The 25246-nt window shown below is 43.8% G+C and overlaps 1 protein-coding gene across 1 annotated transcript in view; it reads left to right on the forward strand.

The window, feature by feature from the left end:
* The window catches only part of LRPPRC (leucine rich pentatricopeptide repeat containing), a 665201-nt gene that overhangs the window by 173668 nt on the left and 466287 nt on the right, over positions 1–25246 (forward strand). The window contains exon 12 of the mRNA XM_085612780.1: positions 13511–13629. Coding sequence (XP_085468906.1) covers positions 13511–13629 — 119 coding nt within the window. The remainder of the gene's footprint in view (positions 1–13510; positions 13630–25246) is intronic.

Consider the following 25246-nt stretch of genomic DNA (forward strand, 5'->3'; position numbering starts at 1 on the left):
TCATATCTTCCTGGCTAGCTTCCCGGTTCTCCCAAGCAAGTTTCCGGAAGCAGGCTGTCTGGTTCCAGAAGACCAGCATGTAACTAAATACATCCTGGGAAGGCTTCCTAGGAGCTTACGCCCAGCCCTCCTTTATCACACTGAGAGGTTCTCTCATGGGATGCCCATACAGAAGTTCAAAAGGGCTGAAGCCAACCCCCTTAAGTAGCATCTCCCTTTAGGCAAACAGAAGACGGTATGGGAAGAGGATGTCCCACGTATGCCTCATGGGTTCTGAGAGACCCATAATCATGCCCTTCATGCTATGGTTGAACCTTTCAACCTACCCATTGCTTTGGGGATGGTAAGGGGTAGTGAACTTGTAGGTAACACCACACGCCTTCCGCATGGCCTTTATGTACAAAGACATGAGGTTGGTACCTCGGTCGGACACCACCTTCTTTGGGTAAACCCACACAGATGAGGATCACCATCAGTGCCCTGGCAATGATAGGGGCGGTAACCGTCCTCTGATGAATAGCTTCCAGGTAGGCGGTGGCAAGACTGTTGCCCATGTCTGTCTTGGGATCCAGAGGCCCCACAGTGTCAATGCCTACCTGCTCAAAAGGGGTGCTCACAACAGGAAAAGGTTGTAGAGGAGCCTTGAACCTCTTCCCAGATTTGTCACTTGCTTGGTGGGTTTGACAGGGCCTGCAGAACGCATCTGATTACTTTCTCATGTGGAGGCTAGTAAAAGTGTGTGACAAGCTTGTGAATGGTCTTTTCCTGCCCCAGTCGACCTGGCAGAGGCACATCATGAGCCAAACCCAGGTGGAAGGCTCTTAAGCGCTAGGTGCCACCAGCACACAGACTGTTCCAGGCTCAGCAACCTTAGGCTCGCTATATACGAGTTCATTTTCCCAGTAGATCAGGTGACATCCTGAGGCGTTACCAACTGCTTCCTCAGCCTGTTTCTGAAGACCCATAAGAGTGGGGCACTTGTTCTGTGCTGCTCTGAATTCCTCCCAGGTGGGGCCTCCTTCCTCCTGCCAATGGGTCAGCTCAAGCAGGTCCCCCAGTTCAGTCCTATTTTCCCCTGTAGGTTCCTGGGTAGTCTTCCTCATGTTCAGCCTCCTCCCACAATTGGGAATTTCAGGAATGATTTCCCCACACCTCTCGTCCTTTATCTTCCTGCCAGGAATCTTGGCAAGTATTTCAGACTCCAGGTTCTTCTGATCGCCCTCTTGGGCTGCCATGGACCATGTGGTCAGACACATTTATTATGGCAATCCCAACATTTCCAAGTGCGACATGAGCTCCACATCTTTCCAAGCTGTATGCACCTGGTCCATGCCTAACAGACAGCCAACAGGCATGGATGGACTCACAGCTATCCTCAAGGAACCTGAGACCCCACACTCGAAGGGAACCTGAGCTGCCATACACTGGCACTAACTGTTGTCTACAGCAACTACATGGTGGACCACAATAACTACTACCTGCTCTTCAGACATCAGCGGACCGTTGTCCTACTGGCTCCTGTGTCTCCGATCCTCTGCCCGCCACCCATTAATGGTCACCCTCTGCCTGTACTTCTTAGAGTGATCAGGCAGGAGGGTTCTCTGGAACACCTCACCCTTACCCAGGGAGAATAAGGTCATCTCAGCTGGCTCCCCACCACTGAGTAGGACCAACTCCTGCCCAATCGCTACACTCACCATCCCCTGTGACTGCCCACCGGTGGAAGGCTGTGCCTACTTGGGACACTTGTGATCCCCCTTGAAATGCCCTTCATAATTACATGCAAAACACTTATGGGGGTCTTTTCCTTGCAGACCTCCCTGCCGGGAACCAACTCTTTTTCTCAACAGGGGGTTGGGAATCCTTACCCTGGGAACTAATTTGGGGTCCCTTAGAGAACTTCTTACTCTGAGTTTTGTCCCCCCCACTTCTTCTGTTGAAGACCCTGCCCACTCTTGGAGTAGTCTCCCACATACATCCTCTTGTGGACTCTGGTGCTGAGCTAGCGGTCTGCCTCCTGAGCAAGCTTCCTGAGGTCAGTAAGCTTACTGTCCAAGTTCTGGTGCAACTCCCAAGTGCGCTCATACAATAAAATTGTACAGCCCCAAAAAATCTGATACCTCTCTGCCCTTCACCCAACCATCCAGTGCTCTGCAGAAAGAATACATTCAAGTCGTTTTTGTGAATCAAGCCTGAACTTCCTTACTTGTCCCTGTACATCTCTGGAGTAAGTCCATATCTCTTGATCAGTTCCGCTTTCATGTTGGGAGTAAATGAGATGCTCCGCAGTACCCAAGGCCAACTGAATGTCCCTCCACTTCAAAGTGCTTCCACAAATCTGCCCCTCAATCTTTATCAGTGACCCTGCTCATGTGTAAAGCTACTTCATAGCCCAGAAACCCACGTCATCCTCCTTGGTATAATCCTTCACTAAACCCTTGGGTATGCGCACCGTCACCTCAGACTGCACTGAAAATATGCTGCCACCATCTGTGCTGGACCCACCTATCTTGGCTGATCCAGCTCTGTTGTACCACACAACCACCATGTAGGCACTGTTCCTCCATATCCACAGTAGCATTTTCAATCTGTGTGTTTGCTCACCAGCCTCCCTTGCTGCCAGCCAGGCCCTCGTGCCTTTTGCAGCTTCTCCTTTTTAGTGGGACATTTGGAATCCTTGCAGAACTTTTTGAGCTAAGGTACTGTGTAGGTCTCCAACCTCGCCTGCTCAAGTACCAAATCTGCAGGTACAGCTGTTGTCTTTCCAGAATGAGACATCATTGTGGCGAAATCTCGAGAGTTGCAAAAACAGAGAAAAGCGTAAATGAAATGCTTGGGTGTAACTGTTTGCAGTATGGAAGTAGTGTACACCAATCACTGTATGTAATACAGAAATACAAGTCCTGTCCTTACTGCTGATCATATGGTCTCTTGGTGGGGGTTCGCACCCTGTCCCAGTAGGGACCCTCACTGTAGTCCGAGTAAGTTGGTTACACCCTCTGAATAACCCACGCTCACTCCCTTGGTAGCTTAGCAAGAGCAGTCAGTCTCATCTCGGGGGTAATGTGTAAAGCACATTCACACTCTCATGCATGCGCCATACAAAACACACAAACACACTTTAGAAAAATACCCACTAATGCACAAGACTAAAACGACAAAAATCCAACATACACCACTCAATACATAAGTTACAAAGATTAAATGCAGGTAAAGCATTTAGAAACATAAAAGCTCCAACTGGTGCTATAGCGACGTGATTGACGAAGTCAATCAATCAATTAAAACTTTATTCGGATACAAATTTTGTGTCCATAAAAGTATACAAAAGTTAAAAACAAAACTTTAAAATCATGAGAATTCATATAGATCATAAAGTTCTAATGCATGGATTGTAAAAACAAATAGTATATAACATATTATTTCTTTCAGTCTAAATCACAATTACGATCTAGCGATTTAAGAAAGGTCATAGTTTGCACAATATTTAACACAAGCTTTTAAAAAACTGGCTGTTGGGAAGATGCTGTACTCAGTGTCCAAACATTGTAAGGCAAGGAGGGCCGGACGACACTGGCGTAAGCCTATGAATTTTAATAGAGGTAAAATCCACTTTTGCCGTGGGAATTCATAGTAACTACAGAAGAAGACTACGTGCAATAGCGATTGTTCTGATTGCCCATCACATGGACAGGGAGTTAGTTTACTAGACCAATCTTTTGTCTTCGGGAAAGTTAACAACCGATGGAAAGTATTGAACCGGAATCGTGTTAAAAGATATTTTTCATAATGATTAGCACTGGATAGTAAATATGGCTGGATCCCAAATGAGACTTGTACCGCGGCAAGATGGAGATTTGTATGCTTTAAAATCTCGGATGTTAGGCGAAGCTCACGTAAATGGAATAAGCACGCGGTTTGCAGCTTTTTGCGTGAAATATCAGCTGAGGTCTCAGGGAGCATGAAAAGAGATTCCAGGTTTACATCTCTCAGGAATTTATGGACATACAACAGCCACGGGATATTTTTCCAACCTTCCAGAGTGAGACAGTCAGAAATAAGCAGGCGAGTCAGTTTGCATTCTAAAGTAACCCATAGTCGATGCCATAAAAGAATTGGTTGGATTGCAATAAGATCAGAGATATAATCCTCCCCCAACTCCATATGACATCCATAGGTTGGCGAACTATTGGGAGCGGCCAAAAGGTACCGCAGAAAAGCATTTTCTGTTTTTTGGATAATTTCCGTGTTAACGTGACCCCAAACCCCGGCCCCATACATTGCCACTGGGCGGCACTTGGCCCTATAGATCTGGATCAACTCCCGGGAGGGGCGCTGGCCTAGTTTTTGCGCAAATGTGACCAAAGTTGTTGTAGTTCTGAGGAGCCCCAACTTTCTGGCCAGGAGGGTAGGACCCCAACTAGAGGTATTGTCTATCAGAATACCTAAATAGGGGTATGAACTTGTGGTCTCCAGAATGGTATTATTTATCCGGATACTGCCAGAATGTCTAAGGCGTTTCCCCAGATGCATTGCAAACGTTTTCTTTATGTTTACTTTTAGATCAAGGGCTGCCATGAAGTCACAATATCTATCGAGGAGAAGTTGGAGTTGGCGTGGGGTCCTGGCCATGATCATCGCGTCATCCGCGTAAAGCAACGCGGGTATTGGACGGTGATTAATCATGGGCAGGTCCTGGCTTCCTACCAACATCGCAGCCTCTAAGCCATTCGTGTATAAATTAAAAAGAAAGGGTGCCAGTACGCATCCCTGTCTGACACCCTTAAGTACTGGGAATGATGTTGTAACTTCCCCCCCAGACCATACCGTACTTTTGCCGAGGCCCCTGTATAGAGATTCCGAATAAAGCTTACCAAGGGAGGATCAACCCCCATAGCCAGAAGAAGTTTCCATAGTTTACTATGGGAGACGCAATCAAAGGCCGCCGATAAATAGACGTAGGCCAAATGCAACCTTCCCTTTTTGGCCCATACGTATTTACCTATCAATAAAGAAAGGTTTAATGCCTGCTCCACCGTCCCAAGTCCCTCTCGAAAACCATACTGAAGGTCAGAAACCACTTGATTACTTTCAGCCCAATCCTGGAGTCTTTTAAGAAGTAACCGACCCATCACCTTGCCAGTAGAGTCCAAGAGGGAGATGGGACGGTAACAGGCAGGACTATTACGGTCGCCCTTCTTAAAAATAGGAAGAAGAATGGAAGTTGTCCAGGACTCTGGTGGGCCGATTTTAGTGGCTGCTTCGAAGACCTTAGTGAGAATAGGGGACCATAATTCTAAGTTATTTTTAAATAGGTCCACGGGAACCCCGTCAGGGCCTGGGGCTTTACCACATTTGGAAGCCTGCAGGGCCAGAAGTACCTCAGCATGGTCAAAATAAAGGTTAGATTTAGGGGAGAGGGGTGGTCTACTATAGTTTTGGGTAGTCGACATCCCTGAGCTATCTGAGGGTGGCTCTGACATAGAGTCCTCCGAAATACCAAAAATCTTTGAAAAATGACCAACCCAAGCTGCCTCAACCACTGCTACCTCGATCCTTGGGATCTCTTGTTGGTCGGTTAAAAAAGGTGTTCTTACTATTTTCCAGAAGGTAGCCGAATCCTTAAGAGAACAACTCTGGTGTAACTTGGCCCATAGTTCCTTCTTAATATCTTCCTTACAGGATTTAAGTGCTTGCTTATAGCATTTTCTTAATCTTATCACTTCCACTTTATCCCTTACGGTATTAGTCAAAGCTTTCTTTAGTGAGAGGTAGGCGCGCCTTGTTGCGGGATTAAACCAACCCTTTTTTGTTTGATTAACGCCCGACGTTTTACGGAACAACTCTCTCTTTATTTCAGATGTAATAAGAGAGAAGCTAGCCAGTACCTGGTCAGGAAGAGAATGTAAATTTAAGCACGTTTCGATATGTGGGAGTATGCGACTCAGGACTGCTGAGATAATCTTATCAGCATCAACTTTGCTCCATTTAATTGCATACCCGTTCAGCTTATTTACCCTTAAAGATTCTTGTGTTAAGAGAGTTTGCTTAGTGGATGGTTCTAGCATATCCGGAATAGTGATGGCGAGAGTATTGGGAAAGGGATCACTGCTGGGATCAATACCTGTTCGAACGCTACGTAGCTGGTCTTTGGAAGCTTGTGAAACCAAAACATAGTCAATCAGACTAGATAATCCCCTGCCATTGAATGTGGGAGTGAAAGGAACTGGGGGAGAAGCCAGATCGTTAGTAAAACCTAGATCTAAATTGAATATTATCTCGGTCAGAAAGTTCCCTAGTTTGGTATGAGGGAAATGCGTTACATTATAACCCAAGTCGTCCACAATACCACAGATATTTAAATCGCCTCCCTTACAGAGATTAAGATTGAAGTCTCCACCCCAGACTATGATAATACTAGTGTTAGAATGTTTGAGACGCTCCTCTGATAAGAGTCGATAAATATTTTCCAGGACTGGGAGTATGTCCTTTGGGGTCAAATTGTTATAAAAGTTAACTATGTAGAACAAATGTGTTTTACTGGGTGTTATCATAAGGATCTGGGAATAGGTATTGCTATTAATGATTTTGGTATCTGTGGTTGGGAGTTCATTTGAGAAATATATTACCAGGCCACCTTTCGCTCTCCCACATGATGAAGGTTGGGCAAATGAGTTGAAGGTTTTGTATCCTTGCAGATGAATGGGAGCTGTCAACCACGTTTCTTGCAGGCAAACAATATTATGCTCCCTAATGACAGAGAGCCATGATGGATTGTCTGCCTTAGAGCGTAAGACTGCGACGTTCCAGAAAATTAATTTGAGAGAAAGGTCAGGATTAAGGACAGGATTAACCGGGCCCCCCCCAGGTAGGATATCGTCGCCTGGAAATTTGGTTTTGGAGGAAAGGGCAGGGTTAACCGAACCCCCCGCAAATAGAGTAACGCCGCCCGAGGGTTTTATCATATCCCTTGGGGAGCCTAAATCTAATTGAATGTTCGTTATACCCTGAGGTGAAGGTTGATGGTCCACCGTAGGCCTACTGAAAGAAGAAAGTTGGAGTACTTGGTTTTCTTTTTCGGGAAGTGGAGAGGTCGGACAAGCTAAGGACTGCGAAGATTGAGCCAGTCAGTCATTTGTGTCCAGACCTGATGAATAGTCAAATCTATAGGGAGCTTGGAGGGATTTAGGGCCGTAAAATGGATTGTAACCGTTAAAATGATTGTTGTTAAACAGTTATTGCGGCTAGACCTAGAACGCTCGTTAGGGTGACTAGTTAAAGTCCCAGATTAGGTGTAAATTCTACAGCAGATCTTGGGTAAAAAAATATCAGATCACGTGTCATGATACCCCCTGACCCAATTTCCTGAAACTCGTCTAGGATGTATCTTACAGTTCTTCGGTCTGAGAAATTAACAATAATAATGTCACCGAATAGGTTTTTCGTTCGACAGCCCGCCAAGGCAGTCGCCTGACATGAATGATTGCACCGTTCAAATACAGAGGGAGTGGCCGATTTTGACTGAGCCAAAAGAGGACTTTGTTTTTTAGTTGGTAAAAATCTTCCGTCTTGCCTTCCTCTAAGGGCGGAACACCTGTCAGAATGACTACATATGGAGCCACTTCCGGGGGGAGGTCAGCTAACCTAGTCCTAGGCTCTCTCCTTACATCAAGTTTTGAATGATTACCTGGAACAGGAGCCGGATTTAAGTTTGTAGAATTCCCGCCCACTTGTGTGTTTGCCCTGGATTCAAAAGATGGACGTGATATACAAGACGCATTTAGCAGGGAAGATTTTGGGATAGAAGGTTTGACGTTTTTTACCTCTCCCTTTTGGGGAGGGCGGAGTCGATTCTTGTTTATGTTACAACTTTTTTCCACGGGGGCAAGAGGGAGCTTTGATGGAACAGATGTCAGAGATGGTAATATCCCTTTCTTCGAGATGACAGGTGGGGGGGTTGGTATTACCGTTACCAGGGGTACAGATGGTGGAACATTGTTAAATTGGGCCTTCTTTGCTACTATATTCTCCCTAACTAGCTCTTCTAGGGACCCTAATTGGAGAGTGATAGTATTCAATCTCTCTATTACTGGGAGAATAAAAGATCGTACTATTTGCTCAATGGACCCAGTGATATTGATAGTGGGGATAACCTTAGAGGAAGTGGATTGAGGGATAGGCAAAGGAGATGTCATGTGCAATTGCGGGGTAAATAATGCGGGAGTGTTAACAGGGTCAGGATTTTGATTTGGAGTTTGCATAAGCCTACTTGATTTACCCCTTGAAATTCTACCTCCTAACTTTCTCCTTCTTTTTGTTGGTGGGGGACCTTGGGGGGGATCAAGGTTGTGCTTCCGAGTAGGTTTCTTTTTTTGGGGTATCTGTACCACAGGTGACGAGAGGGACGCCCGGGACTTAACGGGTGAAACAAGGACACGGGGAGAGGTAGAGATAATGACACTTAATTCGTTAATAGAGTCAACAATATGGTCCGTAATAGAGTCTATCAAATTAGATCTGTCCCGTAGAAGCAGTGGAGTACTTTCGCTGCTTGAGGGTTCACAAGCTATTGGAGTTATATGTGAGCCATCATGGACCGACGTGCTTGGTTGTGGAGACGTATGCATGTTCTTAATATGCTCAATCGAGCGGCGTCTGTCAGCGCGCCGCGCAGCAAGAGAGTCCTCCCAATCTGGGTCTGGAATTGTCCTAATAACAAAGTGATCCAAAGTTCCATTGATGGGCTTTTTTACCAGGGGGGTTTTACCCTTTGCAGGCATGTAACGTGGTATTTAGGAACAAAAAGAATGATTGACCGGGATGGGGAATATGAATAGTAACTCACAAGGCCTTAGAAGAGATATAACAGGATAAAGCAATGGGACTGGGACAAAACATTATGTGGGTACAAACACGTGATTTTGGGGTCACTTACTTGAGGTGACCGAATCAGGTATGACAGAGGGGGGGCCCAGCCCAGCCTTTACCGGCCTTGGACGGCCGAGGACGGCCCGCCCTTTGCCCGGGCTTCGCCCGGCGCACACCTGCGCGCGTCCCGCGAAGCGGGAGGCGCGATGTGATGAAGTACTGGCCCCGATGTCAGGGGGCGGGACCTCGTTGCTCGTTGCTGGCCCTGAAGCTCCTGGGGCTGGTAGTTCTGCTGGCTCGCACGGTGCACAATCCCAAAAGCGGACGCTGCGTCTCCGTGGTGTCTTAATACTGAACCAGAACGCGTCTTGTTCAGTCGCATCCACCGTTTAAACCTATTTAGGTTGTTGAAGTTGCCACATCTGTCAAGTGCAATTTGTACAAGGTACAGACGCAATCCTAACGCAAACGTAGCGCTCCGAGTGAACCGGCGTCCGTCCATAGACAGGGAAGTCAAATCTCCAAGTTCATTGCCGCTCGCGATGGAGAGCAGGCCCGTGACTGAGTTGTACAGACCCTTGTTACAGTACCTTGGAAATGATGACAAAACAAAGATGTTGCAAGGCGCCGGAGAAGTGAGGAGTCGCTGAGACCAGTGCGGCATCAGTTCCTTACTGTCAGTTGCCCTTTGTGGCAAATCTTTGGAGGCACTGCGACGGTGTCGGGCCTGCGTTGTAAGTCGTGAACGCTGCTTGGAGCAGAGACCATGGCTCCGGTGCAGACAGCGGCGCCGTATCGGGGAGTGGCGCTGGCTCCAAAGTCACACTCGAAATCGATGTGTTGGTTTCTTCTTGGTGAACACAGCAAACTTGCTTCCAATGGCCCAGGTACTGGAGTTGGCACCACTTGGCAGAGTAGGGCTATCAGACGGAAAACCCAGATGCTGCAGGGGAGATCTTTAATGGCCCTGAGACTTCAAACAGGAGTGAAGCTCAACTCCATCTCTTGGAGAACCTTACAAAGCAGGATGTAGAAAGCAAAGTCCAGTCCTTTCACTTCCAGGACAGAAGCAGCAAGCCGGAGGCCAACACAGCAAAGCAAACAGCAAAGTGGTTGTCATTCCTAACAGCAACATGTCTCTTCTTCCTGGCAGAAAGTCCTCAACCCAGAAGTGTTCCAAGTAATAGGGTCACAGGTCCAGTACTCTCCCTTTGAAGTAGGCAAACTAGAAAGAAAAATCTTTGTAGAGCACAAGACCCTGCCCTCCCCTGGCTGCAGACACACTACAGGTGGTGGAGACTTCTTTGTCTGAGGACAGGCACAACACTATTCAGGTGTCTGTGTCAGCTCCTCCCACTACTCTAGCTTCGGAAGACCCCTCAGCCTGGTGATGGGCCGTCAGGATATGCCGGGCACACCTCAACTCTCTGTGTGTGACTCTAGAGTGGATGCACAACCAGCCCATCTGTCATCCTGACCCAGGCGTGTATTCAGAGACTGGCAGAGGCCAAGAATGGTCAAAGTAAGAAAATGTAAACTTTCTATAATTGCCATTTTCAGACCTGCAATTTAAAAGCCAACGTCACTAAAAGATGTATTTTTAAATTGAGAGTCCAGAGACGCCAAGCTCCAAATTTCTATCTACTCCTAATTGGCCGATACCCTTATAAGATATTACAAGGCTGCTCCAATGCTAACCTATGGGAGAGATGGGCCTTGCTGTAGTGAAAACGAAATTAGCAGTATTTCACTACCAGGACAGGTAAAACCCAACAGTACATGTCCTACTCTTTAAATACACTGCACCCTGCCCATGGGGCTACCTTGGGCCTACCTTAGGGGTGCCTGACCTTTAGTAAAAGGGAAGGTTTAGGCCTGGCAAGTGGATTCACTTGCCAGCACCACACTAGAAGAAGCCAGATCAACACTGACTATTAAAATGGTTTTGCCTTTAATTTGGGATTGTATTCTGAGCATGTGTTCAAAACATTCGAGCTAAAATGCGACGTTCCTGGCCAGTGGCGGAACGAAAGATGTAGGACCCACCTACAAAATGTGACGAGGGTTCCCCACAACTGTCGCAATGCAAAGAAACTCATATGCTTTGAGTTAATTGGGGCCTCCCTCAAGGTGGTGCCCAAAAAGACCCTCCCCTCTCCGCTGCACTGCAGGGGCCTCAGTTAAGCCCCTGGTTCTCGTTCCGCGCTCAACCTTAGTCAGACAGCATCGAGAAATAAATAATGTATTTATCTAAGATGTCCACTGCGCGCTAGGGGTGAGTTCATAAGACATTTCGGCTGCTGCTTCAAGATCTCGGCTGTGGCAACCGTATTTTGTGTCCCTGTTTACCTTATGCCTCCTCCAGATGATATGCAAAGTGCTTCGAGGTCCGCCCGGGGCACACTATGCCCTGGGGTCCCCAAGGATCCCCTTTCTTCCAAGAATGCATCTGTGAAAGCGTAACTCTATGGCATTCCATTTGTATTTTCTTACGTGCATCAAATCTATCTTTTGTTGGGAACAGTGTGTTGGAATGAAGAACTCTCACAGAAGGGACAGTCTGGGGCCTGGGCGCCAATATAAACTAATTGAAATACACGCACCAGTAAAGCCCCCGTCCCTCTCCCCAAATTAACGAACTAACTACAAAGTTTTAACGTATTCATCATCAATCGAAGGATATTATCTTCTAATTCTTATTTTCTGGTGTTACGCCGCCTGCGTGCTATGGTGCGCACACGTTGAAAATGCACAAACGTATGCTTTTCCCTCCCATTCTCTGTACTTTGGCAATGGTGTCCGTTTCTGCGCCACCTTGCTTTTCTTTTTGACGTAGGGGTGGGTTCACAGGTCTTTATAGAGATTCATTTATCTTTCACGGAGCACTGTATTGTTTATCAGTGGCGCAGAATTGTATAATCTTAGCCAATGCAGCAGTGAATGCAATTTAAACAGCGCTTAATTTGAGCCAGTGGTTTGCGGTGCTCAGCGCCGGGACTTGATTGTCAGCACCGGCTCTAGGGACAGTCCCCCACATGCTGGTGCTGTCTGTTTAATTGTGAGATGAGCACAACAACCGTGTTTACTAAGTCGATTTGCATTGAAAAGTATTAATAGCAACTTCTCACACCATTATTATATCTTTGTATGGCCTGAAATAATATGAATTGTCATGCTATGTGAGAAAGATGGTTATGTGTTATGTTGGTACCTTTATTCACAGCGCTGGCAGGGGCAATGGGTGGTCCAGGCTGCACTGCCGCTGCAGTGGCCTTACGAGAAGGGCCCTGGCACTTTATTTTATTTATTTTTTAAACAAATGAAGCACTGAATTTAAAGAAACATTAAACGCCTGCGTGTGCTAGACTTATGCTATTGTACAGTGGCCCCGATATCCAAATGCTCGTGTTGTTCATTCTCTGCTTTGGTGGAGTGGTAGGCCGAAATGTAGGTCCCTGCACTCAGCGCGTAGCATGCTCACATTTGCCCAGCGAATGTAAAATGAGCGTCTCCCTGTCTGAAAGACCGCCTTGCTGCTCCGTTAGTCTAAACTATATTTCACGCCTGAAAGGCTTCAGTTATAACGTTGGCTGGTCTCTCTAAATGTTTCCCGAGACAGAATCTTGCCGAAGTAACGTTGAAACTGGCTGTCAAAATAACCGGGGCATCCAGTGAGATTTACCGCAATTAATTCTGTTTATCATTTTTACAGATTCTAGGCCAAAATCGGACAGTTTTTCGTTTAAGGCATACTTGGGGAGATCATGCGACTTTAATTTAGTGTGACTTGCCTGCGTGTATTTTTAAGTGCTCAAAGGGAATTCACATTTGATTATTTGCACCATTGTGCACTGCATCAAATATTCATGAAAGTGTCACTTTTCCATAGGTGGCACTCCGGGGCAACAAGGGGGACTTTGGGCAAACTTTGCAATTTAAAAGTAAGGCTTCTGAGTGGCAGCTTGGAAAGGAAGCATATGCTACTGTGGACGAATGCCCTGCAGCGGGTGACAAATGCGTTCAGAGCCAGCAAGGAGCGACGCGGCTACCCGCGCGGCGCTGCCAAGGCAGCTTGTCCTTGTTGTGCCGTTCGTTAGCCGCGTCTTCTCCCTCGGAGTTTTTCAGTCAGATCTGTTTTTAATAGGGCGTTTTCATAAAGTAAACTGTACCGTTTGGGTTCGGAGGCATTAGTGACCTTGCAGAGACGTGTTTTCTTTCCTTTGTGCGCTATGCCTGAAATTAGGCAAATTCTGCCTCGTTACTTCCCATCCCAGTGTCTCGGCACCACACTCATATTTTCAACGTGTAGTGTGGTAGCGGCAGTGTGTGTTTGTGTGTGGGCAGAGGGGGGCGGGTGGAGGGCAGACAAAGCTGAAGAAATGCTCATGGACTCCGATAATGTATCCTCCTCACGCTGTTGAAAACAAATAAAAAAATGTACAATTGCCCATCGTTTCTGGCCCTAGTGGGTGCGCATTTAGTCCAGTTGATTGGAAAAAGACCAGGCTGCACAGGTGTTCGTTCTAATTATGTGTACACGTCCCTTTTCCTGTCTGGAGTATGTAATTCCACCTTAAAGGTGACGGGCTTAGAAAATTGCATCAAATCTGTTTTCTAATTTTTGTTTTTTTATTTTTTGTAGGAACTATTGAAGTCATGAAAGCCCTACACGAGCTTGGTATAGAACCAGATCTAGATACTTACACAGACTACGTGATAAACGTCTTTGATGATGTACATTCTGCCCGTAGACTGCTACAGGTAGGTTTATGTTTTTACTGAAATGAAAGAGCTTGAGAAAGACAACGGTTTTGCTCATTTGCTTTTGTTTATATTACAAAACCTGAATGTTCCCGCCCTCTTTTTTCACTTTATTACAAGAACCTCTCAAATCACGAGCAGATCGTTCTACCTGCAGTGTATGTTTCTTTGTAAAAGTGTTCATGATTTTCGCTTTGATTTAGCTGTCCAAATGTCTCCTAATGCCTTGGGGAAAGCCCAGCACTCTAGTCCATTCCGAGCCCTCGAACATCTTATCGGCGTCGTCCTCCCATTTCTCTTTAAGGGAGTCGAAGGAACAGATAAAATAATGCAAGAGAACTTTGTAAAACCAAGTGATGTGGCTGCACCCAGCCTCCATTGTGGAGAAGTCCTGGACCAAGGAGTGTGTCTCGGGCCTAGTGTCCGCGATTGACCAAATACAGTGGAGAATGAGTTGTTTGCATTGTAAAGTAAAATATTGTCCTCTTTGCAATGCAAACAGGTCGATGAAGTCCTCAAACCCGAGGAGGCTGCTGTCCTCAAATAATGCACACAGGGCATCAGTATAGGGTGGTGTCAGTGCGTCAAGTTATCCCGCCTGAGGGGGCCTTAGAGGTTGGAGATACCCCAAAGGGGGATGGTGGGAGCATAAGGGAGGGTGCCACTAGTTTGGCACTGGCCCTGTGTTGAATACAGGACAAGGTAATAGTGGTTGAAAGCGTTGTTTATTGCTTAGGTAAAGCACCCACGACCGGAGCCATCCAACCGTGAAGAAACCAACGTCCAGAGTGACGTTAATCGGAATCTCCACGAGTGGAAGACAACGATCTGGAATGCAGACAAACAGAATACAGGAGTCGCGTGAACCCACGCGACTCTAATACAGATAGCATTGAACACTGTACAGACACATAGTAAAACACCTCTAACACCTTCCCCTCTTTGAGGAACAAGAAAAATAAATAAATATACATAACATTATTCCAAAACATAGTCTGTCAATTTACATGAAATCCTTCTGAAACGTGATGATCTTTTTGCCGTTGCCACAGAAAATTCACCAGTCCCCGTGGCACTGTGCTGAATTTCAGAAGACAATGGCAAAGGTTCAGGGGCAACAGATTGAATGAGTTGACTCCCAGATGGTTCCAAAACACAACTTGAAAGAGGTATAGACAATGCACCACTGTCAGTAACAACAGGTTGATCAATGTGTGCACCAGATGATACAGAAATACCAATAGAAGAAGGTTTCTCATAAGTCAAATCAAACCAGTCACAATGTTCATACTCTGACTCTGAACAGGTATGTTGTCTAATAACATCAGCTTGAAGAGGAGATACCTTAACAAGAGCTCTCTTGTTCCACCATCCTTTATGAAGGAGAGCGGAACCTCTACTAACGTGAATGACTAATGTAGGAGAAAAGAATTTTGATTGCCCCTTTGGAATTCTTTTTGGATTTTTGATGAGCACCCAATCTCCCCTTTCCAAAGGATGAGCTACAAAATGTTTGCCAGTATCAAAACGTGCTTTCATAGCATTTTGCTTTATTCTAACATATTCTTGGATGGAAGCAGGCTTGAGTGAAACACTATCATCTTTGTGAAGCCAAGTGGGATTAAGATGAGTATGCACTCTCCTTTTCCTAAGCAACGTAAAAGGTGCAATGCCAGTGGTGGAATGTGGCGTGGTGTTATAAGCCCAGACCTTATCATGAACAAAGGATCTAATCTAGAAGATATTGCAGTCTGAATGCCCTCCTTAATTATGCGGTTGCACCTCTCCACCAAACCATTAGAAGAAGGCGAGTATAAAGCAACCTTAAAATGAGAAATGTCATGAATCTTGAGGAAAGAACACATCTTTTGAGACACAAAGTGTGTACCATTATCAGTGACGATGGTTTTAGGGAAACCTTCAACATCAAACACTGTTTGTAAAAATTTCATGGCATTATCAGTTGACGCTGCATTGCAAAAAGAATAATATAACCATTTTTAGTATAGTAATCAATCAAGACAATGAGAAACTTGTTTTCATTAGGTAAAATATCATAAGGTCCAGAAAAATCTAAACCAACTTTATCCCATGGGCCTACAGGAAGAGGAACAGGATGTAACGGAGTGGAAAGAGTCTTCCAATGTTTGTCAGAAAGAAGACATTGAGTGCAATTGTCAATCATTCTCTTGACATGTGCATCCATGGAAGGCCACCAATAAAATAGTTTAATGCGTTGACATGTCTTGACAACACCAAGATGTCCTTGATGGGCCGAACGAATGATTGAATTTCGTAAGGATTCAGGTGGAACAAACAACTCATGACGCATAATCATATTGTTAACTAAAGAAAGTTCTTCCGAAACATTTGCAAAAGCTCTTAAGTCTGGAGATAGATTTCTGCGTTCAGGCCATTTGCTCACAATAAAACTCTTAACCTTTGAAAGTGTGACATCATCATTATAAGCCGAATTCCACTCCGACTCAGAAATAGGTGGACATTCCGCAATAGCATCAATTGCAGCGACAACACATTCAACATCATCATCAAGAACGGAATTTTCCTCCAAGACATTCTTGAAAGGCAATCCGCTCTGCAATTTTTTCCCCCAGAAATGTGTTTTATGACAAAGTGAAATTCATGAAGTTTTGATAGAAGTCGAACAAGCCTAGCACAGGCTCTGTTCGAGGTGCTGCTTGAAAGCATGTGCATGAGCGGTTTATGATCCGTGAAGATTTCAAACTCACGACCCCAAATGTATGGTTTAAACTTCTGTATGGCCCAAACAAAGGCTAAAGCCTCTCTTTCAATCGTACTGTATCTAGTCCCAGCTGGCAAAAGAGTTCTAGAGGCAAAGGCAACAGTGTGTTCAACACCATCTACCCATTGTCCTAAAACGGCTCCTAAACCAGTAAGACTAGCATCTACAGTAATAAAACATTTTGAACCATCAGAAAAGGGAGATAGAGCTGGTGAATCCTCAATAAGTTTCTTAACATGCTCAAAAACTATTTGTAGGTCATGTGACCAAACAAACTTCACGCCCTTTCTCAAAAGATTCCTTAAAGGTTCAACAATTTGAGCATAGCCATGAACGAATCTGGCATTGTACTCTGCCAGGCCAAGGAATGAACGAAGTGCATCCCTATCTTTGGGAGGGGCGGCATCCCTAATAGCTTTTATCAATGAAAACTTGGGTTTAATGCCATTAGGAGAAAGTGTATGACCCAAATAGTCCAATTCTTGAACAGTAAATTTGCATTGATCATGCCTAACTGTCATCCCAGTTTTCTCTAAAACTTCTAACACTCTCTAGAGAGAATCATATCATGTTCCGAAATATTGTTGGCAAAAATCAAAATATAATCCTGGTAAACCTGTACCCCAGGAATGTCACAGAATAGATTATCCATTAGTTTCTGAAAAATGCTAGCAGCTGAGGCTAGGCCAAAGGGAAGCCTCAAATATTTGTAGGCCCCAAATGGTGTAACAAAAGTTGTTAATTCTTGGGACTTTGGAGACAAGGGAATCTGATGATACGCTGACTTAAGATCCAAAAGAGAAAAGAACTTAGAACCACCCAGATTAGCGAGTAGATCGTGGATCTTGGGTAAGGGATGACAGTCGACGATGATATTGTTGTTCAATGAGCGCAAGTCAGCACATAATCTGATCTCGCCGGACTTTTTGCGGACTAAAACTATGGGAGAGACCCATTCGGAAGAATCACAAGGTGTAATAACCCCCTCATCACACACATTTTTCAACATTTTTTTTAATTCATCCCTCGCACTCAAAGGAAGTGAACTGACTTTATGAACGATTGGTTGAGCATTGGGCTTGAGACGGATTTCGTGCTTGAAACCCAAAACTGTACCAACTTTATTTTGAAAAACCTTTGGAAAACGATAGAGTATATGATCAACTTTATGAGTAGAGACAGATAATTCAGACACCTGAATGATCTCAGGTTCAAGATTAGAGTAATAATCATCTGGGATATCACCCAAGGTGATGGGTTGATCTGACCCGGGTTTGAGCATTAAACCCATTTTGGCTTGATCCAACCAACCCAAGATATTTCTGCCTTTGAGGGCAACATACACCTTAGTAAAAGTTTTTCTACCAAGGCATTCAATCTTTGAATGGAAGTACCCTAACATGTCAATATCTTTTTCGCCGTAAGCTTTGGGATTGACATCAGACACAAAAAGAGACACGCTAGTACCCCAATTTGAATGAAATGTAAGGTCTGATAAAATAGTGATAGGTGAACCAGAGTCAGCTTTGACCTGTAAAGGAATAGTACCAACAATTAATTCACACAATGGACCCTTGACTTTAGAAAAATCAATAGAATCACATTCAATAGACAATGAAACATCGTTGAGTCTATTGGAACACCACTCCAGATTCTCATCAAGTTCAAGGTTATTCACTCTGGTGAATCTTTTGCCGCCTCTGCAAACAGATGGAAAATGACCAATATTTTTGCACAAGGAACATTTTTTTCCAGATGCAGGACAACTAGGAGAATTTCCCAGATTTCTTGACCCACACCTATAGCAAATGGTGATTTTCCTTGATGATTGTCTAAAAGGCTTACTGACGAGATTCACAGAGCAGGAAGCAGATGGAGCCTCCATCAACCGTGTGTACACTGACTTGAGCGGCTTGACTCTTGTAAAATTCTTGAAGATATCGTTGCACGTTCAATACCTTTAGCAATATCCACTATTTCTGCAAGAGTGGGATTTTTACAACTTAATAAACGTTCTTGTATTTTTTTAGACGAACAAGAAAAAATGAACTGGTCTCTAATTGAAGTGTCTGTACTTGGACCAAATTCACTAGTGGAAGCGAGAATTCTGAGTTGAGCAATATAGTCTTCCACGCTTTCATCTGCACTCTGCTTACGTTTGAAGAAGTTATGCCGCTCCAAAACAATACTGGGTTCATCATCATATTGTTTTTTTAAGCGAGACAGGGCTTCTTGGTATGTGTCCCAACCATCACCTGAATCTGAAGGAGGAGGAATAACTGGAAGATTCTCAAATACCTGTTGAGCCGCGACTCCAAGACAACCATATAAGATGGCAACCTTGCGAGCAGGAGGATATTTTACCGCATCAATGGCAACCAAATAGTTTTCAAAACCCTTAAGCCAATTGCGCCAGGCCAAAGATGGTTTGCCAGGAGTCTGTAAAAATTGAGCTGGTGTTTGGAATTGTTGGGATGAAGCCATGACAGAAAATAAATAAATAAATAAAATAGATAAATAAATAAAAAAATTAACACTGACCAATTGCAAAAACAATTGCAATAAAGATTCAATAAATAAAGAGCGTGCAAATCGCTGAATGCAACATGCACTGTTTTACATGCAGATGAGAATCTACATATTGTAGAAATAGGCGATGATGAAAGCGTGCCTATCGCTGCAAAATTTAACCTTTAAAACTGAAAGCTGAGAGCGTGGTGAAGGATTTAATGACGTGGTGATAAAAGCGTGCACCACACTGTAGGCAGGAAACAGCGTATTGTGAAAGCGTGTCTGAAAGGCTGAAAGCACTTCCCTCGGTTAAAAACATTTCGTTTGTGAAAGCGTGCCTATCGCTGTAGAAAGACAGCTTCGTTTGTAGAAGCGTGTCTTAACGCGGTAGGCAGGAAACAAATATGGACGCTTGACGCTGTCCCCAAGGTTACGGCTGTGCGTGATCTCTATGAGCAGTTGGCCTTGTTTCGTTGCGTGACGAAAGGCGTGCCTAGAGGCGGGGTTGTCGACAGACACAGCGCGAGGAGTCAGTTGAATTCAAACCGACGTGCGCGGAGAAATAATGGGGAAAAGTCAAAGATATATGACCTTTTTAGAAGTTCGAGGTAATGAAGGACGATGTAGAACGGAGTCGCTTCATCGAAAAAGTTACTTGAGGTGGATGGAACAAGCGATCAACTGCTATGAAGGAACACGGTGGAAATCAATGGAAATGGCTCTGGATGGTGGTGGGTGTCGGAAGAAATCCCGCTTGTTGCCAAGTTGTTGAATACAGGACAAGGTAATAGTGGTTGAAAGCGTGGTTTATTGCTTAGGTAAAGCACCCACGACCGGAGCCATCCAACCGTGAAGAAACCAACGTCAAGAGTGACGTTAATCGGAATCTCCACGAGTGGAAGACAACGATCTGGAATGCAGACAAACAGAATACATGAGTCGCGTGAACCCACGCGACTCTAATACAGATAGCATTGAACACTGTACAGACACATAGTAAAACACCTCTATAACACCCTGGCATAGGGCTATAGCGCATTCATGGAGTAGTTGGGGGAGGTGGCCTAGACACCGAAGGCCAGCGATAAGAGATCATCGGGCCGGAGCTGTCTCCTCAATGACAAGTACTGCATGAAATGGGTGCAACCTCTTGCACCCAACCAGACGCACTGCTGCATGCCGTCTTCTGGCCGTTACGTTTATTTTAATTTCATTCATTTGATCAATTTTAAACACATTTTCTCTTCTTTAAACCTCTTTTCCATTTCTTTATATGCAAATCCACGCTCTGTGGGTTTTGCCTTTTTTCCAAACTTCTGATATTAACACTGTGCCCCTCCGGACCTCTTGTGAAAATACGAGTAATGCAAGGTTCATCACAAGCAGTGTTTTATTCAATAAAATCCCAATGCATTTCGGGCTGCAAAGCGCCCTTCGTCAGGGGTCACTATAAACAATCATAAAAAACAATCACCCGTTCGTATTCTAGTCTTGAACTCACATGTTACATTTAATTTAGCAACATAAACTCCTGTTCCGAATTAAACACCATGTTAAATCTATGTTATTCATCATTTACTTTCCCCATGATGTACTCTTCAATCAACAGCTGTTGTCATAATTGCGCCAAACACTCCACCCAAATATGTCACAGCTTTCTATCTTATCACCCTCCCTTCATATATGACCATCATTTAGTTCACGAACCTGCCAACCTTCGTTTTTATCAACCTCTCCCTCTACTTCCCCTCTGTACCGTCTGCATCACCACCCATTTATACAAACATTTTAAACCCTTCACATTACTTAATAATAAACTCCTCAATGACAAGTCTCACCATCCAACCACTGAGCCACTGTAGCTGGACAGAAATGAAGTAGAGTTCAAAGCCCAGGGCCCTCAATTCATCCCTGCCAGTTGGAAGGTGCAGCTTTGCAAGTGCCACTCTTAGACCTGTATGCCAGAAGAGCTCAATGAATGAAGCCTGCCCTTATGTTGTAATTTTAGCTGGCGCTCCTCCCTTGAAGAAAGACCAATCAGAGTCCTGGGAACAACTCAAGAATAAGAGTATTGATCGGTTATTGAAGTATAAGGGCCTAGGGATGGTGAACTCCAATTATATTTTAATGGTGCGACGTGTAGGATGGGTAGGACCCTCAGATAAGAACATTACAGATGACTGTATAGTCGTGAATTTCAGACGTCCCTCCCTGGTGAAATGGCTACTAAGAGTACAAATGCACCACAATATTGCCCCAACCAGCATACATTCACTACCTCTGGGCTTTTTGTACAAACCACCTCTGGGCATACGTAATCTTACTATCCCGACACACATCACACAGAATCGGTTTACCGTTCTGTCTAGTCTGGAGAGCCAGGACTGACTATCAAGTCAACTATTGATTACTGCACCAGAGTTAGTGGAACCCTTAATAGTCTGTCCGGTTGTTACTGAACTCAGATCCCTAGATTCTAACTTAAATGTGCTAAGCTGGAACATTGCAAGATTAAGATCCAAACTGAATTCCATGGAGTGGGTTGATCTGGTTAGTAATTATGACATTCTGATGTTCCAGGAGACATGGTGCACAAATTAATTGTTCCTTGAAGGATTTGCATGTTATAATAGCATTGTACCCATCCCCAAAACAGGTCGCCCACGTGGGGGGTTATCAACATGGATAAAGATCTCAGCTGGGGGTAGTATAAAACCTCTGGTGACAAATAACGAGAACTTTCAAGCCACGGTTTATTCACAGGCGGCCTCGATATGTTTAATTAATTTTTATATTAATGATTTTACATCACTACCAAATAGGAATTTTATTAATCTGTTTGAATTTATTGATAAATTTGAAGATGAGCAAAGGTATGGCAAATTGGACGGAATCTGCCTAGGCGGTGACTTTAACGTACGATTGCATAGTGGTATTGACAATACAACCATTGCCCCGGTTAGGGTCAACCTATGTAAAAGAGGGGAGGAACTCTGCAATTATATATCTTCCCGTAATTTAATTAATGTAATGGAAAAGGCAGGCGTTGACTCAAATAAGGGTCCACTGCCTACCTACAGAGGACGTGGCTGTTCATCTATTATAGATTATATTTTTACATCATCTTCATTGGTAAACTTTTTAGTAAAGGCTGAGGTTTTATGTACTAGCCAAGGTGACCATAACCCAATTTTAACAACCATTAGACTTTTTTTCTAAATGTATTACCCAACGGGAAATAGGGGCTAAACATTTGGAGGCATCAACTGACAAACTTAGAGTGATTTAGAAAGGCATAGATAGTAAAGCCCTATTCGCACGCATGATAAAATCGTATTCCCTACTGGTAGAGACGTGCCTATCAAGCAGCACCCTGGGTGCAGAGATCATTGAGGCCTTTAGTGGTTTATGTGTTGGTATCAAACATATAATTTCAAGACCTGTTACCAACTCAAGCAAGAATCCCAGATGGTTCGATGGCATATTCTCGCGGGCTAACCGAGAACTGCGTGAAGCACTAGCGGCCATACCCAGGGATATAATCCGAGTTAGATTATTAAGAGCCTGCTATAAGAAAGCAACTAAACTACGCTCAGACGAGATATTGAGAGAACATTGGGATAACCTTGCTAGTGCTGCCTCACTTAAGGATGTAACTGGATTCTGGAAAGAAGTTAAAGCCATGAGGTCTATGGGCTCAAATATTACTCCCATAAACTGTAATCTAACTAGCGAATTATGGGAGGAGCATTTTGTCAGAATCTACACAGCTTCCACAAAGATCTCTAATAGTCATACCTGCCCCCCAGTTTTAAAGGTTACTATAACTGTAATTGAAGTCGAGGATGCCATAAAACAAAGTACAGGGAATAAAGCCCCAGGCTCGGATGGGCTACCAATCGACCTTATAAAACATGAACCAGATTTTTGGGCTCCCCTTTTATACAATGTTTCTAATAACCTGACCAATACGGCTATTCCGAGCACTTGGTCGACCAGTATCATTGTGCCCATTTTTAAAAAAGGTGACAGATCCAATTCCAGCTGTTACCGCCCAATTTCCTTGATAGACAATACTTTGAAGCTCTTGGGCAGGGTTGTCTTTAATAAGATCAAGAAATGGGCTGAAGACAACCAAATTTTAAACTGTTGTCAGCTGACCTTTAGAAGTAATGTCGGAACTGTCGAACTGTGTTTGAACTTAAATCTTATTCTGGTCAAATATACGATCGCTCAAAAAGTTCCACTTTATTTGGGTTTCATGGATTTAACCTCAGCCTTTGATTTTGTTAGTAGATCACGTTTATGGGAGATTCTTTTAAATAATGGGGTGGATGAGGCCTTGGTCCATTTTTTGGCGTATTTGCACAGGGATTTAAAGGCACGGTGAGGATAAGCAATGATGCGGAGGTTTCTGGGGATATTGTCATTGGTAGAGGGGTTATACAAGGCTGTGTTCTAGCCCCCCTACTTTTTATTCTTTATATAAATGAATTACATAATTCCCTGTCTAAACTGACCAATGATGTACCGAAAATGAATGGCAAATTATTCCCCGTGCTTTTATATGCAGATAATGCTGTCCTCATGGGCCGCACCCCCAACGCACTTCGCACTTTAGTTACGGGGTTCGTGTCTTTTATGGCCGAATTGGAACTTTGCACTAATTTAAAAAAATCTTTTATAATGATGTGTGGGCCGAAAAAACACTGCATTAATTCTATAACATCAGGCAGCGAATCCCTAACACGCACAAGCACTTTTCCTTATCTGGGCTTAGTTTTTTCAGAATCAGGCTCTTGGCAAGTCCATATAGCCCACAGCAGACGCAAACTTTCCAAAGCGGTTAATTCTATAATTAGCCGTCGGCAGCCAAAACAAGCAGAAGTGGTGTTACCTTTAACCCAGATATATAAATTGCAATGTGTATAAACGGGCACCTATGGTGCTGAAGTCTGGGGGTATGTAAATTGTAGGGGGATCAAAATTGAAGGGAATAGATTTTGTAGAAAAATTCTCGGGGCTCAAATTTCATCTCCAACTTGCATATGCCACAAGGAATTGAACCTCTATATGTCGAGGATTTTATTAGGTCTCGTCCAGCTATATTCTGGCTAAAAATATGGCAGAACCCCGCTGCGATTTTAACAAGAGAGATAATTATAGATTGCCTTAAATGCGATGAGGGTGGTAGTATACCTTGGCTTGTTGCAGTTTAAAACAGTTTAGCCAGTGTGAAGTTGGAGCATATTTTCTTATGTCCATAAGCATTGCAAGGCATGAGTACAAAATCACTTAAGGGGGCGCTGTATGACCTGTATCATAAAGAAAGACAGAACATCGAGCAACATAAATCATCGATTGTTAGGTATTTGCCCTTTCTGGAGGCACCAAGCACTCAACATCATATGCCACAGAAATACCTCAGAAAGAATATAGGGAGATGGAAAAGGAGCTTACTTTTCCACCTATGGAATGGTAGTATAAAATATTCACTTTGCTTCCCGATAGGATTTAATAGCAACCTTGAGCAGTTGTGTTGCCCATGCGGTATTGGTAGTAAACAAACATTGTTACATTTTTTACTTTTTTGTAAATTTTACACCAGATATACAAAACAGCATTTTTTAATTCCTTATTTTAAGGCATGGGCTATCTTTGATTTTAAATTAGCATATTTTGAAATTTTACGGCTAGGAAGTGATGATTTGATTTTCCGAGTAAGCACGTTCTTACAAGCTGCGGTACGCTCACGTGCTTATATGAACGAACCCTAATGTGCCACCATTTTTTTTTTTTTTAACACTGCCTAGTGAAATTCACCTTTTATCTTTGCCCTTATAATAGTCATTAATATTGCCTGTAACTAAATATTTTGATAATGATGCTAGTATTGGTAGAATTGAAAATGGGGTTTTTGTTAAATTATATCTGTACCTTGATCCCTATCATTGTCTGATTTATTGCACGTTATCGCACTTTATTTGTAACATACTGCTGACTTTGCACATTGGTCTAAACCTCATACTTTGTTATTAATGCTGCTAGATTTTGCAGGTTCGTCCAACCTTTTTACTGTGATTTTACTACTGTAACTTTGTATTTGTATTTGATGATACTGTATATTTATACGTTTTAAAACTTGTATTTGCTATTGGTAGTGATGAACTGTGCTTTTATGGATATTTTTATCCGAATAAAGATTTGACTTGACTTGACTTGAATCCAAGGATGCAGAGAACTTTTGGAGGAGTGTGACAGGTATATTAGTAAAATAATATGAAAGGCGAGGGAGGATCATTTTGGAAAGGGCGATTCACCCAATCAGAGCTAGGGGCAGTG

The sequence above is a fragment of the Triturus cristatus genome, chromosome 6 (assembly GCF_964204655.1).
Source record: "Triturus cristatus chromosome 6, aTriCri1.1, whole genome shotgun sequence".
Taxonomy (NCBI): Eukaryota; Metazoa; Chordata; class Amphibia; order Caudata; family Salamandridae; genus Triturus; species Triturus cristatus.